This window comes from Leptodactylus fuscus, chromosome 1 (assembly GCF_031893055.1).
Source record: "Leptodactylus fuscus isolate aLepFus1 chromosome 1, aLepFus1.hap2, whole genome shotgun sequence".
Taxonomy (NCBI): domain Eukaryota; kingdom Metazoa; phylum Chordata; class Amphibia; order Anura; family Leptodactylidae; genus Leptodactylus; species Leptodactylus fuscus.
The window spans coordinates 37,656,720-37,671,639 of record NC_134265.1 but is presented as its reverse complement, the minus strand read 5'-3'; the positions used below and the strand labels follow the sequence as shown (position 1 = coordinate 37,671,639).

At 45.1% G+C, this 14,920-nt stretch overlaps 1 protein-coding gene across 4 annotated transcripts in view; it reads left to right on the top strand.

The window, feature by feature from the left end:
* Positions 1 to 14,920, top strand: part of LOC142198676 (uncharacterized) — a 168,067-nt gene that overhangs the window by 114,492 nt on the left and 38,655 nt on the right. For all 4 annotated transcript variants that reach the window (XM_075269718.1, XM_075269717.1, XM_075269715.1 and 1 more), the window contains exons 12-14: positions 2,898 to 3,061; positions 12,198 to 12,348; positions 13,485 to 13,553. In XM_075269718.1, the coding sequence (XP_075125819.1) occupies positions 2,898 to 3,061; positions 12,198 to 12,348; positions 13,485 to 13,553 (384 nt within the window). The remainder of the gene's footprint in view (positions 1 to 2,897; positions 3,062 to 12,197; positions 12,349 to 13,484; positions 13,554 to 14,920) is intronic.

The following is a 14,920-nucleotide window of genomic DNA, read 5'->3' as shown; positions in this document are numbered from 1 at the left end:
ACCCGCCCCTAACCGCCACCTAGCTCCTCCCCCAATTGCATGAGTGACAGATGCTACTTTGTCACACTTTGTCCGTACTTAGGGGCGGTTATCTGGAGCAGGGAGCAAAGTCCCAGCAGGTGAACAAATGCCCCTTAAAACTCGCTTCAGCTACTGTATATACTCGAGTATAAGCCAAATTTTTCAGCACAGTTTTTGTGCTGAAAAAGCCCCCCTCGGCTTATACTCGAGTCAAGCAAAAAAAAAAAAATTATGACCAGCCGCAATAATAATGTATAGAATCTCCCATAAAATAGTGGGAAAAAAAGAAGCTTTAAAAAAAATATAATAAAAAAATAAAGTAAATAAAAGTTGTAAATCCCTCCTTTCCCTAAAATACATATAAAAGTAGAAAGTTACTGTGACACACATACACATTAGGTATCCCTGTGTCCGACAGTGCCCGGTCTACTGAATATAGGGGATCTGCAGTGCTCCTGTTCCGTCGGGAAGGGGTTAATAGGAGCACTGCAGATCCCCTATATTCAGCCAGGCTGAACTCCAAGTGGAGGAAAAAAAAAACAGTAGTCAAGCTCAGGGAAGGGGCAGACAGACAACCAAAACACCCCCTCCCCTTCCCCAGCAACTACTGCACCCAAAAACTCTGACCATTTTCATTTTTGAAATTTTCCAGCAGCTGCTGCATTTCCCTCCTCGGCTTATACTCGAGTCAATACGTTTTCCCAGTTTTTTTGTGGTAAAATTAGGGGCCTCGGCTTATATTCGGGTCGGCTTACACTCGAGTATATACGGTAATTTGCATAAGAATAAAACGCTGATTTTCATGATAATGGAGATACCGTCACTAGTTTGATACTCATTGTCCTGCTGACAGACTCCCTTTTAAACATTCTGATACCCGGGAGCATTAGATTGCATTTATTATATCCTAATGGAGAGCGGAATGAATGCTAATGGAGCGTACATCCAATTGGGGGTGCAGTCCTATAACACGAGCTACGAGTCTGCCTCATAAATTGTGCAGCAAAAGGAGCTCAAAGTGTACAGAACATATTAGATCCAGGGCACTAGACTTAATAAGGCAAGCAGGATTTAATGAGGTTATTGCCCTTTAATTCTCGTAAATCTCTCCCCTCCGCCGGCGCATACACGATGCCTTTCTTAGCAATGTACTGCGGCAATTGTAATTGTAAGCGAAAGGCCTGACGTACTTGTATGTAGAGTAATTGCAGAATAATTGCAGTATATAAGAACGTTCTATATATCAGGACACATAATACATCCAGTCAGTGGTGAGTATACATTGTGAAGGTCATCCATTACTATAGCGCACCGGAGCCCTGTAGACAAGCTTAGCGCTGACTGCCAGACCCGCGCTCACATGATATTCAGCAAACAAAGTGTTTTTACTGCCAGCAGGATTAAATAAATGATAATGCCCTTGAGACGCCAATTACATGGAAATTATTGTATTGTCACGTACTGGACAAAAGATTACTGACTTCAGCGGCGGCAGGTTTTTCGAAATGCCATCACAAAGGTCCCTACTGAGCACGGTGCTGTCACAAGTAGCTTCTACAGAAATGTCATTGTCCTTCATCATTATTAAGTTAGTGGGATTTACCAGGATTAGGAAACATGGTCGCTCGTTTCAGAAATCACACAAGTGTCTACAGATGGTGCGTGATATTGCAGCTCAGCCACATGCACTTAAAGTGATTCTATCAATGGATACCCTTTTTCTGGTTAACATGTAGGAATAGCCTTAAGAAAGGCTATTCTTCTCCTACCTTTAGATGTCTTCTCCGTCTTGCTGTTCATTGGAAATTGGTTTTCTTCATTATGCAAATGAGTTCTCTCACAGCACTAGGGGCGTCCCCAATGCTGCGAGAGAATTCTCCAGTGCCGCCTCCATCTTCTTCTGGAACACCTTCTCCCTGTGTCTTCTTCCGTCTTGGATTTCAATCTTTTAGATCTCAGGCAGAGCCGACTGCGCATGCCCGGGCCACAAGAAAATGGCCGCTTACACAGTAAGCTGGTGTAAGTGGCCTTTTTCTTGTGGCTACTTACATAGTAAGCTGGGATAAGTGGCCATTTTCTTGTGGCCCCGCCATGCGCATCCGGCTCTGCCCAAGGCCTAGAAGATTGAGACCCAGGATGGAAGAAGACACAGGGAGAGGGCGTTCCTGAAGAAGATTGAGGCGTCGCTGGAGAGTTCTCTCGCAGCATTGGGCCCGCCTCCAGTGCTGTGAGACAACTCATTTGCATACAGACGAAAACCCGGATTTTTACTGAACGGCGGCACGGAGAAGACATCTAAAGGTAGGAGAAGAATAGCCTTTCTTTAAGCTATTCCTATGTGTTAGTCAGAAAAAAAGGGTATCCAGTGATAGGATCACTTTAATGGAGAGTGCAATACCATACTCAACCTGTGGACAAGTGTGGCACTGTTGATACAGAATAGCCTCGGTTTTTTTTGTTTGTGGAGAACCCCTTGTTTTAGACTTCCCACAATTCTATTACGGCTCACTTCATTCATGTCTATTAGAGCTATGTTGCCGTACAGGAGGTACAGCATCAGGCAGGATTGGGGTTGGGAGACCCCTGTTCTTAACATACCCTGTTTCCCCAAAAATAAGACACACACCCCCTTCACCTTCTGGATCACATACAACCGGCAGTCATGCCGGAACTCCGCTAATTGTTCCCCGCTTCGTTTGCCGATTGTTCCTCGCTCCAGCCGCTGCATAAAACATCCCCCGAAAATAAGAAAGGTCATATATTTCGTTAGCTAATTAATTATAAGAACATGTCTTATTTTCGGGGAAACAGGGTAGGTACCAGTCTCAGAGGTAAGATGGGAATAACTCTTTAATGGATTTTCCTTTTCTCTCCAGAATCTGTTCCATCATCTCACAGACATACAGGGTAGCGGTGTGGTGAAGATCCCAGAAGCAAAGGGCGACGATGCCTGGAAAGTTTACTTTGATGAGACGGCCCAGGAAATAGTGGATGAGTTTGCCATGCGTTACGGGATTGAATCCATTTACCAAGCCATGACGTGAGTATGAGCAGATCGTAATAATGACTCTCTAAAGCTGAATTCACACTGGGTTTCATGAATCGGATTTTGATGCGGAGGCCGCCTCAGAATCCGGTCCAAAAAACGGCTAGCCATGACTGGATGCCGGTGCAGTCTTGCTAACCTTCAAGAGGGTGTAAGAGCACGTGGCGCAGCTTTCTTACTTCTCACATCTATTAACTGCGTCCTATTCATACTTTTTAGCAACATTTACAATTCCCTTTCCATCTGGGCCCGGACCACCAAGAAGACTTGTTCACAACATACATGTCTTGTCATCATTCTCATGTGTAGGAATTAATGCATCTACCGAGTATGCCGGCTGTGGTTCTGCAGAGGGGTCTCCAATACTCAATATGACTCCTATTCTGCTCTGTGACATCAGAATGTAACCTCCACCATTGGAATCAGCATGGGGAGGGGTGACCGAAGGCCCCCCCCCCCCTTCCTTGGCCTGGACACTTCTCGTATGCATAACACCTTACCTTGTGCTTCCCCTAGTGGTGACTGCAGGAAACTGCAGTAGATAAATCTCTGGAAACAAGAATTGTTGTTCCCGGATGAGGCCCCTTTCCCACCAGAGTAGATGCGTGATCTTTCTACACAATAGACACGTCATTGGTATCTAGTGTTTCTGGGGGGGTTTATGTGCTGTGCAGTGCAGTGTGCTATTTGGTTGGCACTGCTGAGGGTTTTGTGTGATTTTGTTTGGTGCTCCGTATTTTTATATTTCAGCCCCAATTTTAAGGGGGAAAAACAAAAAAGCTATACTAATGTATAGTAGCCTGATACACGCCTATAGCAAACTTTTTTTTTTTTTTTTTTTTGCTTTCCTTGAGTTAATAGGGGCATAGGGATGTATTTGATGCACTGGCAAGTACAGTCCTATGAAAAAGTTTGGGCACCCCTATTAATTGTAATAATTTTTAGTTCTAAATATTTTGGTGTTTGCAGCAGCCATTTCAGTTTGATATATCTAATAACTGATGGACACAGTAATATTTCAGGATTGAAATGAGGTTTATTGTACTAACAGAAAATGTGCAATATGCATTAAACCAAAATTTGACCAGTGCAAAAGTATGGGCACCTCAACAGAAAAGTGACATTAATATTTAGTAGATCCTCCTTTTGCACAGATAACAGCCTCTAGTCGCTTCCTGTAGCTTTTAATCAGTTCCTGGATCCTGGATGAAGGTATTTTGGACCATTCCTCTTTACAAAACAATTCAAGTTCAGTTAAGTTAGATGGTCGCCGAGCATGGACAGCCCGCTCTCAAATGATCTGAAAACAAAGATTGTTCAACATAGTTGTTCAGGGGAAGGATACAAAAAGTTGTCTCAGAGATTTAACCTGTCAGTTTCCACTGTGAGGAACATAGTAAGGAAATGGAAGACCACAGGGACAGTTCTTGTTAAGCCCAGAAGTGGCAGGCCAAGAAAAATATCAGAAAGGCAGAGAAGAAGAATGGTGAGAACAGTCAAGGACAATCCACAGACCACCTCCAAAGAGCTGCAGCATCATCTTGCTGCAGATGGTGTCACTGTGCATCAGTCAGCAATACAGCGCACTTTGCACAAGGAGAAGCTGTATCAGAGAGTGATGAGAAAGAAGCCGTTTCTGCAAGCACGCCACAAACAGAGTCGCCTGATGTATGCAAAAGCACATTTGGATAAGCCAGCTTCATTTTGGAAGAAGGTCCTGTGGACTGATGAAACAAAGATTGAGTTGTTTGGTCATACAAAAATGTGTTATGCATGGTGTCCAAAAAAAAGCATTCCAAGAAAAACACTTGCTACCCACTGTAAAATTTGGTGGAGGTTCCATCATGCTTTGGGGCTGTGTGGCCAATGCCGGCATCGGGAATCTTGTTAAAGTTGAGGGTCGCATGGATTCCACTCAGTATCAGCAGATTCTTGAGAATAATGTTCAAGAATCAGTGACGAAGTTGAAGTTACGCCGGGGATGGATATTTCAGCAAGACAATGATCCAAAACACCGCTCCAAATCCTCAGGCATTCATGCAGAGGAACAATTACAATGTTCTGGAATGGCCATCCCAGTCCCCAGACCTGAATATCATTGAACATCTGTGGGATGATTTGAAGCGGGCTGTCCATGCTCAGCGACCATCAAACTTAACTGAACTTGAATTGTTTTGTAAAGAGGAATGGTCCAAAATACCTTCATCCAGGATCCAGGAACTGATTAAAAGCTACAGGAAGCGACTAGAGGCAAAAGGAGGAGCTACTAAATATTAATGTCACTTTTCTGTTGAGGTGCCCATACTTTTGCACCGGTCAAATTTTGATTTAATGCATATTGCACATTTTCTGTTAGTACAATAAACCTCATTTCAATCCTGAAATATTACTGTGTCCATCAGTTATTAGATATATCAAACTGAAATGGCTGCTGCAAACACCAAAATATTTAGAACTAAAAATGATTAAGATTAATAGGGGTGCCCAAACTTTTTCATAGGACTGTATGTCAAACATACACACAGTGTGAATGTTCCCTAATATTCATGAATCCACAGTGTTCCCTCCATGTCACAGCGCTACATGGAGTGCTTTACAGGTGAGCACTCTACAAACAGCTCCCCATATCTCAGCGTCCCTGTGTGACATGGGGCATAACAACAGTGACAGGTGAGGCTTTTGGCTTTTACAGTGTTGGCCAAAAGTATTGGCACCCCTGCAATTCTGTCAGATAATACTTGTGTTCTTCCAGAAAATGATTGCAAGCACAAACTCTTTGGTATTAATATCTTCATTTATTTTGCTTGCAATGAAAAAACACAAAAGAGAATGGAAAAAAACGTCAAATCATTGATCTTTTTACACAAAACTCCAAAAATGGGCAGGACAAAAGTACTGGCCCCCTCAGCCTAATATTTGGCAGCACAACCTTTAGACAAAATAACTGCAAACAACCGCTTCCGGTAACCAGCAATGAGTTTCTTACAAGGCTCTGCTGGAATCTTAGACCATTCTTCTTTGGCAAACTGCTCCAGGTCCCCCCTGAGATGTGAAGGGGGCCTTCTCCAAACTGCCATCAAGAGATCTCTCCTCCCCCACAGGTTTTCTATGGGATTCAGGGCTGGACTCATTGCTGCCACTTTACAAGTCTCCAGTGCTTTCTCTCAAACCATTTTCTAGTGCTGACCTGAAGTGTGTTTTGGGTCATTGTCCTGCTGGAAGACCCATGACCTCTGAGGGAGACCCAGCTTTCTCACACTGGGCCCTACGTTATGCTGCAAAATGTGTTGCTCGTCTTCAGACTTCATAATGCCATGCACACGCTCAAGCTGTCCAGTGCCAGAGGCAGCAAAGCAACCCCAAAACATCAGGGAACCTCCGCCATGTTTGACTGTAGGGACCGTGTTCTTTTCTTTGAAGGCCTCTTCTTTTTTCCTGTAAACTCTATGTTGATGCCTTTTCCTACTTTTGTCTCATCTGACCAGAGAACATTCTTCCAAAACGTTTTTGGCTTTCTCAGGTAAGTTTTGGCAAACTCCAGCCTGGCTTTTTTATGTCTCTGGGTAAGAAGTGGGGTCTTCCTGGGTCTCCTACCATACAGTCCCTTCTCATTCAGACGCCGACGGATAGTACGGGGTGACACTGTTGTACCCTCGGACTGCAGGGCAGCTTGAACTTGTTTGGATGTTAGTCGAGGTTCTTTATCCACCATCCGCACAATCTTGCGTTGAAATCTCTCGTCGATTTTTCTTTTCCATCCACATCTAGGGAGGTTAGCCACAGTGCCATGGGCTTTAAACTTCTTGATGACACTGCGCACGGTAGACACAGGAACATTCAGGTCTTTGGAGATGGACTTGTAGCCTTGAGATTGCTCATGCTCCCTCACAGTTTTGCTTCTCAAGTCCTCAGACAGTTCTTTGGTCTTCTTTCTTTTCTCCATGCTCAATGTGGTACACATAAGGACACAGGACAGAGGTTGAGTCAACTTTAATCCATTTCAACTGGCTGAAAGTGTGATTTAGTTATTGCCACCACCTGTTAGGTGCCTCAGGTAAGTAACAGGTGCTGTTAATTACACAAATTAGAGAAGCATCACATGATTTTTAAAACAGTGCCAATACTTTTGTCCACCCCCTTTTTTATGTTTGGTATGGAATTATATCCAATTTGGCTTTTTGACAATTCTTTTTGTGGTTTTCCATTGAAGACCAATTAAATGAAGATATTAATACCAAAGAGTTTGTGCTTGTAATCATTTTCTGGAAGAAAATGAGTATTATCTGACAGAATTGCAGGGGTTCCAATACTTTTGGCCAACACTGTATTTGCTCCTGGATATATAACATGACATTTCCATTTTGCTTTTTATAGCACAGTTCTCTTTACTAAGGGAAGGAAGCTGCTCTTTAGTGTCACCATATATCAGTACATAAAAGCAGCGTTCTTAGAGCCCTATCCATCGCGTGCTGACAGGTGTAATAAGGGGAGTGCATCGTCCCAGTGCACAGAGTGCACTTCTGTTCCACAACACTGCCTGCATTGCTTGCAGAGTTCTTGTGGGATAAGAGGAATAATCCCGGTCCTAGCCATGCACATGCTTTCGTATCTTTGCGCTTCCGTAATTAATGCTAGCTCAGAGTGGCGGTATTAAGCAGAGAAGACCCTAAGCGGCTCTGTCTTATCTGCAAGCTGCACCGTACTAGACTGTAGACAAATATCACATATTCACAGGTGAGTTCACTGTCAATGTCACATTGCAGAGAACAAGTCATTAATCCCGCTCATTACAGGCAGACGACTCCTCGTATCGCTCCCTCCATGGTGCGCCTTGAACAGCGGTATCGTCTTCCTCTCTTCTGTTGGGAAATGATAAGTTTTCACCTCTCGTGAAGTGCAGGCGGTGATGAATCACAACCCTCAATATCCAGTCCCAGTCAAGGGAACCTGCCTTTTATATATAATACTATGTACACACTCACAGAAGTATAAATGACAGCTGTCACAGGACGTATCCCTTACAGGAGAGCCATACAAATAATGCCTGTAGTAAAGTTTAGGCTTGCAGAATAATGACAGCCATGTCCCTTAACAACCAGGTATAAATTAGAGCTTTGGATTTCTTTACATACTGTAAAATATCATTATAAAGAGGAATTCCGTCTAAATATATGGTGGCCCATTACTTTATGGTTTTATTCTTAGTGATATTCCGTAGTTAGAGCATGACCCGAATGTATAGGTGGTGGCATAATGAAGATAAGACTTGGGGTCACTATCTAAAGGAAACATCTGTCTCGGCCCCTCTGCCTTCGGTGCAGACCTGTAATATTGCTGGCTTCGTTCTTTCACAGCGGAGATGTCAAAATCACCTCCTGTGAAATAACTGCAGTAATCTGCCGATCCCAAATGAAAAGAAACCTCTCAGTGTTTCTTTCAGAAGCTAAAGTTGTATATTAAATCTAGAGCAGACAAAAATGTTGACTGTGCTGCATATAGAGAAGTGGTTATTCTATTGTGTAATGGTGACCACTCCAGCTCTGCCGCCATTATAGGCTATAGCTTTGCCGCCATTATAGGGTATAGCTCTGCTGCCATTACAGGGTATGGCTCTGCCACCATTACAGGTTATAGCTCTCCTGCCATTATATTCTATAGCTCTGCCAACATAACAGGGTTTAGCTCTGCTGCCATTACAGGGTATAACTCTGCCACCATTACAGGGTATAGCTCTGCCACCATTATAGGCTGTAGCTCTGCCGCAATTACAGGCCAAAGCTCTGCCGCCATTACAGGGTATAACTCTTCCACCATTATAGCATTATAGGCTGTAGCTCTGCGGCCATTACAGGCTATGGCTCTGCCACCATTACAGGGTATAACTCTTCCACCATTATAGGCTGTAGCTCTACTGCCATTGTAGGTTATAGCTCTGCTCCATGTTTTCCTCTCTGTTTCCCTACTTTCCTCTTCGTTTCCCTTTTACTGTTTCACTTTTCTCTTTCCCAGTGCCCCCTTTCTTCCCAACATCCTCTTCCCTTAATCTCTCCCATCATCTTCTTCCTTTCCCTTGCCATTCTCTTCCCTTTCCCAACATCCTTTTTCCTTCCTTGCTATTCCCTTCCCTTCTTCTCTGCTGTCCTTTCCCTTCTCTGCTGTCCTCTTCCCTTCTCTGCTGTCCTCTTCCCTTCTCTGCTGTCCTTTCCCTTTTCTGCTGTCCTCTTCCCTTCTCCGCTGTCCTCTGCCCTTCTCTGCTGTCCTCTGCCCTTCTCCGCTGTCCTCTCCCTTCTCCGCTGTCCTCTCTCTTCTCTTCTGTCCTCTGCCCTTCTCTGCTGTCCTCTGCCCTTCTCCGCTGTCCTCTGCCCTTCTCCGCTGTCCTCTCCCTTCTCCGCTGTCCTCTCCCTTCTCCGCTGTCCTCTCCCTTCTCCGCTGTCCTCTCCCTTCTCTGCTGTCCTCTCCCTTCTCTGCAGTCCTCTCCCTTCTCTGCAGTCCTCTCCCTCTCCCTTCTCCGCTGTCCTCTCCCTTCTCCGCTGTCCTCTCCCTTCTCCGCTGTCCTCTCCCTTCTCCGCTGTCCTCTCCCTTCTCCGCTGTCCTCTCCCTTCTCCGCTGTCCTCTCCCTCTCCCTTCTCTGCTGTCCTCTCCCTTCTCTGCTGTTCTCTCCCTTCTCCGTTGTCCTCTGCCCTTCTCCGCTGTCCTCCCTTCTCCGCTGTCCTCTCCCTTCTCCGCTGTCCTCTCCCTTCTCCGCTGTCCTCTCCCTTCTCTGCTGTCCTCTCCCTTCTCTGCAGTCCTCTCCCTTCTCTGCTGTCCTCTCCCTCTCCCTTCTCCGCTGTCCTCTCCCTTCTCCGCTGTCCTCTCCCTTCTCTGCTGTCCTCTCCCTTCTCTGCTGTCCTCTCCCTTCTCTGCTGTCCTCTCCCTTCTCCGCTGTCCTCTCCCTTCTCCGCTGTCCTCTCCCTTCTCCGCTGTCCTCACCCCGCTGTCCTCTCCCTTCTCCGCTGTCCTCTCCCTTCTCCGCTGTCCTCTCCCTTCTCCGCTGTCCTCTCCCTTCTCTGCTGTCCTCTCCCTCTCCCTTCTCCGCTGTCCTCTCCCTTCTCCGCTGTCCTCTCCCTTCTCTGCTGTCCTCTCCCTTCTCTGCTGTCCTCTCCCTTCTCTGCTGTCCTCTCCCTTCTCCGCTGTCCTCTCCCTCTCCCTTCTCTGCTGTCCTCTCCCTTCTCCGCTGTCCTCTGCCCCTCCCCGCTGTCCTCTGCCCCTCCCCGCTGTCCTCTTCCCTTCTCCGCAGTCCTCTGCCCTTCTCCGCTGTCCTCTCCCTTCTCCGCTGTCCTCTTCCCTTCTCCGCTGTCCTCTTCCCTTCTCCGCTGTCCTCTTCCCTTCTCCGCTGTCCTCTGCCCTTCTCCGCTGTCCTCTGCCCTCTTCCCTTCTCCGCTGTCCTCTTCCCTTCTCCGCTGTCCTCTGCCCTTCTCCGCTGTCCTCTGCCCTTCTCCGCTGTCCTCTGCCCTTCTCCGCTGTCCTCTTCCTTCTCCGCTGTCATGACATTGGGTAGAGGGCAAGTTCTCGTGTCTACATCTGAAGTATGTGATAGGGGGAAACTCAACAAGAGTTTATCAAAGTCTGGGAGAAGACTAAAACCGCTTTCTTCATCTTTTCTCCATTTATGCTTTTTTTCTCTCTTGACATAGTGGAGAATCCCTTTAATACGCCCACAGTGAATAATTAGCAGTGGCAGCGACACATTGTTTGGTGTGAACGGTGTTTAAAACTGGATGACTCCTGTCATTAAACCATGAAAATCATCTCATTGTTAATATATTACCTACAAGCCATATGTCAGGGCTGCCACATACCGATCTTTCCCCTACAACATGGTGCTTGCACCTCAACTTCCCCGTATGGACCCCAGAAATGATAATGTTCATTTACATTCCGGTCCTACATTGCACTCATTAGCTTGGTTGACATTTCTCTGTAAATGTTCCTATTAGCAAATGAATGCTGCAGAGCCTCCACTTAACCTTTGCCGCAGGATGAGCTGGAGGTCTAGAACGCTGCCGGGATCTCGCACCTCCATGTCGCTGTCTGAGTTGTGAGATAAGGTGCTAGGGAAAAAAATCTCTCCATTTTCCTTTTTTTTTTTTTTTTTTTGGCTCAGGAATTGGAAGACACAATATACTGTGCCGTAGATCAGCATAGTGCGGGCTGCTATATACTGAGAGTATAGCCCATAATCTGCAGACTGCTTGTAATGGGAGCCATTGTAAAAATTAGAGCTAGTTGGTTATAGGTTCTGAGAGGTGAGGGGCAGCTGCTGCTCCGACACATCGGGAATTTGTGGTGCTGCAGATTTCCAATTCCCTTAACCATAAGCCGCAGAAAAGTACGGACCAGCCTCCTTGCAGGATTCGGCCAAATTAGAAACAGCGCTCACCCGATGATGATGATAAACACTCCTTTATTGATACACAACGCGTTTCTGTCTAAGAAGCGTTTAAATTTTCTTCAATAAAACACATAAAACATCTCAATCAGAAAATCAAGCAATAAATTGCATGAAAAAGCAAGTAAAACACGGACAAAACTGTGATCAATCAAATCTCAACCTCATCAGGCATTGCGAATCCTGTGAGGAGGCTGGTCCGTACTTTTCTGCATCTACACGTCTGAGTGACGCCTACAGCGGCTGCCTTGGGCCCTTATACATAGGGCGTTACAAGCTTCTTGAGTGTTGTGGCATTACACAACCTCATCAGGTGAGGGGGTATTTGTCCCAACCAGAATTAGCCCATTGTTGTAATTTAATACACGAGGATCCGCTCGGTGCGGTTTTCTTTTCTTGTCTCTAACCATAAGCCGATCTTGGTGCTGGGAAGTTCAATGATCAGTTGTAGTCTATGATCGAGCTCAGTAACAAATGTTCATTTTCTCTGCAGCACCACCACAGGAGAAGTGAAGTATTACACAGACTTTATCACAACTTTTGGGCTGTCTGTATAATATATGGCAATGCTGGGTCCTCCAGAAAGAGATAATCCCTTGTTGCTGCCCTGCTTTCTACCTAATAGATCTATTGATTTAGGATTCCCATCTCATTGGTCTGTATATAATTTTTTTTTAACCGTGAACTGTCTTCTCTTTCCAGACATTTTGCTTGTCTGTCTTCAAAATATATGTGTCCTGGAGTTCCAGCTGTCATGAGCACGCTACTTGCCAACATCAATGCCTACTACGCCCACACCACAGCCTCCACCAACGTGTCCGCATCGGACCGCTTCTCAGCCTCCAACTTCGGGGTGAGTGCTCTCTAGTCTATATTTTGCAAGGCCTGACAAATTTTCCTAGGAAACTTCATTTTTCGTATACCGTATATACTCGAGTATAAGCCAAATTTTTCAGCACAGTTTTTGTGCTGAAAAAGCTCCCCTCGGCTTATACTTGAGTCAAGCAAAAAAAAAAATACATAATTTTTTTGTTTGGGAGGAGGGGTCCAGCTGCAATAGTAATTTATAGAATATCCCATAAAATAGTGAAAAAAGGAGCTTAAAAAAAAAATATAATAAAAAAATAAAAGTTGTAAATCCCTCCTTTCCCTAGAATACATATAAAAGTAGAAAATGACTGTGAACACATACACATTAGGTATCCCTGTGTCTGAAAGTGCCCGGTCTACTGAATATAGGGGATCTGCAGTGCTCCTGTTCCGTCAGGAAGGGGTTAATAGGAGCACTGCAGATACCCTATATTCAGCCAGGCTGAATTCTAAGTGGGGGGAAAAAAAAAACTCAGTCCTCAAGCTCAGGGAAGAGGCAGACAGACAACCAAAACACCCCCTCCCCTTCCCCAGCACCCAGCAACTACTGCACCCAAAAACTCCGACCATTTTAATTTTGGAAATTTTCCAGTAGCTGCTGCATTTCCCCCTAGGCTTATACTCGAGTCAATAAGTTTTCCGAGTTTTTTGTGGTAAAATTAGGGGCCTCGGCTTATATTCGGGTCGGCTTATACTCGAGTATATACTCTTAGATTTATTATGAAATGTAAGTAAATTTCATGTGAAGCCCAAGGCTCTTCCAAGGGGGGTACCAATGTTCCATTCCATTCTGATATTGATAGAGCGGGTTCTATCCTACTCCATGAAAACAGATTGGTCTGGGCCCCCGATTGAAATAAAAGAGGACGGAAGACATTGGGATGACATGAGAACCAACCAAGTGTCATCTGAGTGCCCGATTTTGTCAAAGCTGGAAAGTGTAATAAGTATTTTTGCCAAAAAATGTGGCACTTTTACCATAGAAAACTAGCATTTTAGTTCCGTAAATTGGAGCCACTCGCCCTCTTGTATGACCAATTCTATAGAAGACCGTTTTTCACTGCAATTTTCGATGTTCGCCTTAAGCCTATAATATATGTTTTTTTTTCTCCTGTGCAGAAAGAACGTTTTGTGAAGCTCCTGGACCAGTTGCACAATTCCCTGCGCATCGATCTCTCCATGTACAGGGTAAGCTCCATAATAACAGAACACAAAAGCCATGATTGTAGAGCGCGAGGACCTGCAGAAGAATTGCTCCTTAACTCCGCCGTGTAATTACCCCAGGAAAAGAATGGTGTTAGCAGAACGTGTCATTAGTAGGGTTTGTCTTTAAGATGAATGAGCAGGATGCAGCTTTACTAGAGATCCTGTGACAGGGGGGCCATTATCTAAAGTCACTTGCTATCTCCGTCCCGGTAGACCTGTAATATTGTTGTCTTCTTTTTTCCGGAGCAGAAACGAGTTCTTCGCTTTTCAAGGAAGAAGGGGACCTTTGGGACAGGGGAGGGGCAATGTAATAACTGTAGATTCTGATATATAGTCAGAGCAGGAAAGACATTCAAGTCCAACAAAACACAACTCACAGCCAATGTACAATCCTAGACTAGCAGGCGTAGTCCAGAGCAATGTAGAAGGAAGGGACCTTTTAAAGGGTTAATCCCAATCTAGTTACAAAACATTGCAAACCAGAAGAGAATCGGCAGTTTAGATACATGCTGACAGATGGCGGTAGGAATCCTGAAAATCTATTACGTTCAGTGCAGGGATCGATCCGTACGTCTGAAATGCTCTGTAGAGGCGATAACCGTGACTGATCTGGGGCTCTGCTGCTGTTTTCAGTATAGGGGATGACACTGGTTTATTTAGGACTCCGCTGTTTTCAATATAGGGAGTGACTCTGGTTTTCTAGGACACTGCTGTTTTTGGTATAGGGGATGACACTGGTTATCTGAAACTCTGTTTGCAAAGGATAGGGGGTAAGTGTCACATCACTGGGAGTGCCATTGGTTGAACCTCAGCAATCTGACACTTATCCCAAGGAGAACAGAGGACTCAAAGTTGCCCTGAAAGTGGAACTTTGCGTCACTGCCTCTCTATTCCCGGCAGCCCCATAACAGTGGCTTCCAGAGATTGCAGTCCCGGCAGCCCCATAGAAGTGAATGGAGCATCGGCCATGCAATATCACTGGCACTTCATCAATGCAGGGTGACTTTCAGTCCCTCATGCTTCTGATCACAGGGAGCCCAGTGGTCAGACCCCCAGCAATGTGACTTTTACCCCCAGTGATGTGACCCTTATTCATAGGATAGGAGATCTGTAAAGGGACAGTCCCTTTCAAACTAGATGTACAAAATTTATCACATGGTGAAAGTGGATCCAGCCAATACCGGAGTAAATAAAACGTAGCTTTTATTCTTCTATATCATGGTAAAATTACAAAACACTGTCGGGCTGACGCGTTTCGGTTAAGACTGAAACGTGTCAGCCCGACAGTGTTTTGTAATTTTAACATGATATAGAAGACTAAAAGCCACGTTTTATTTACTCCTGTATTG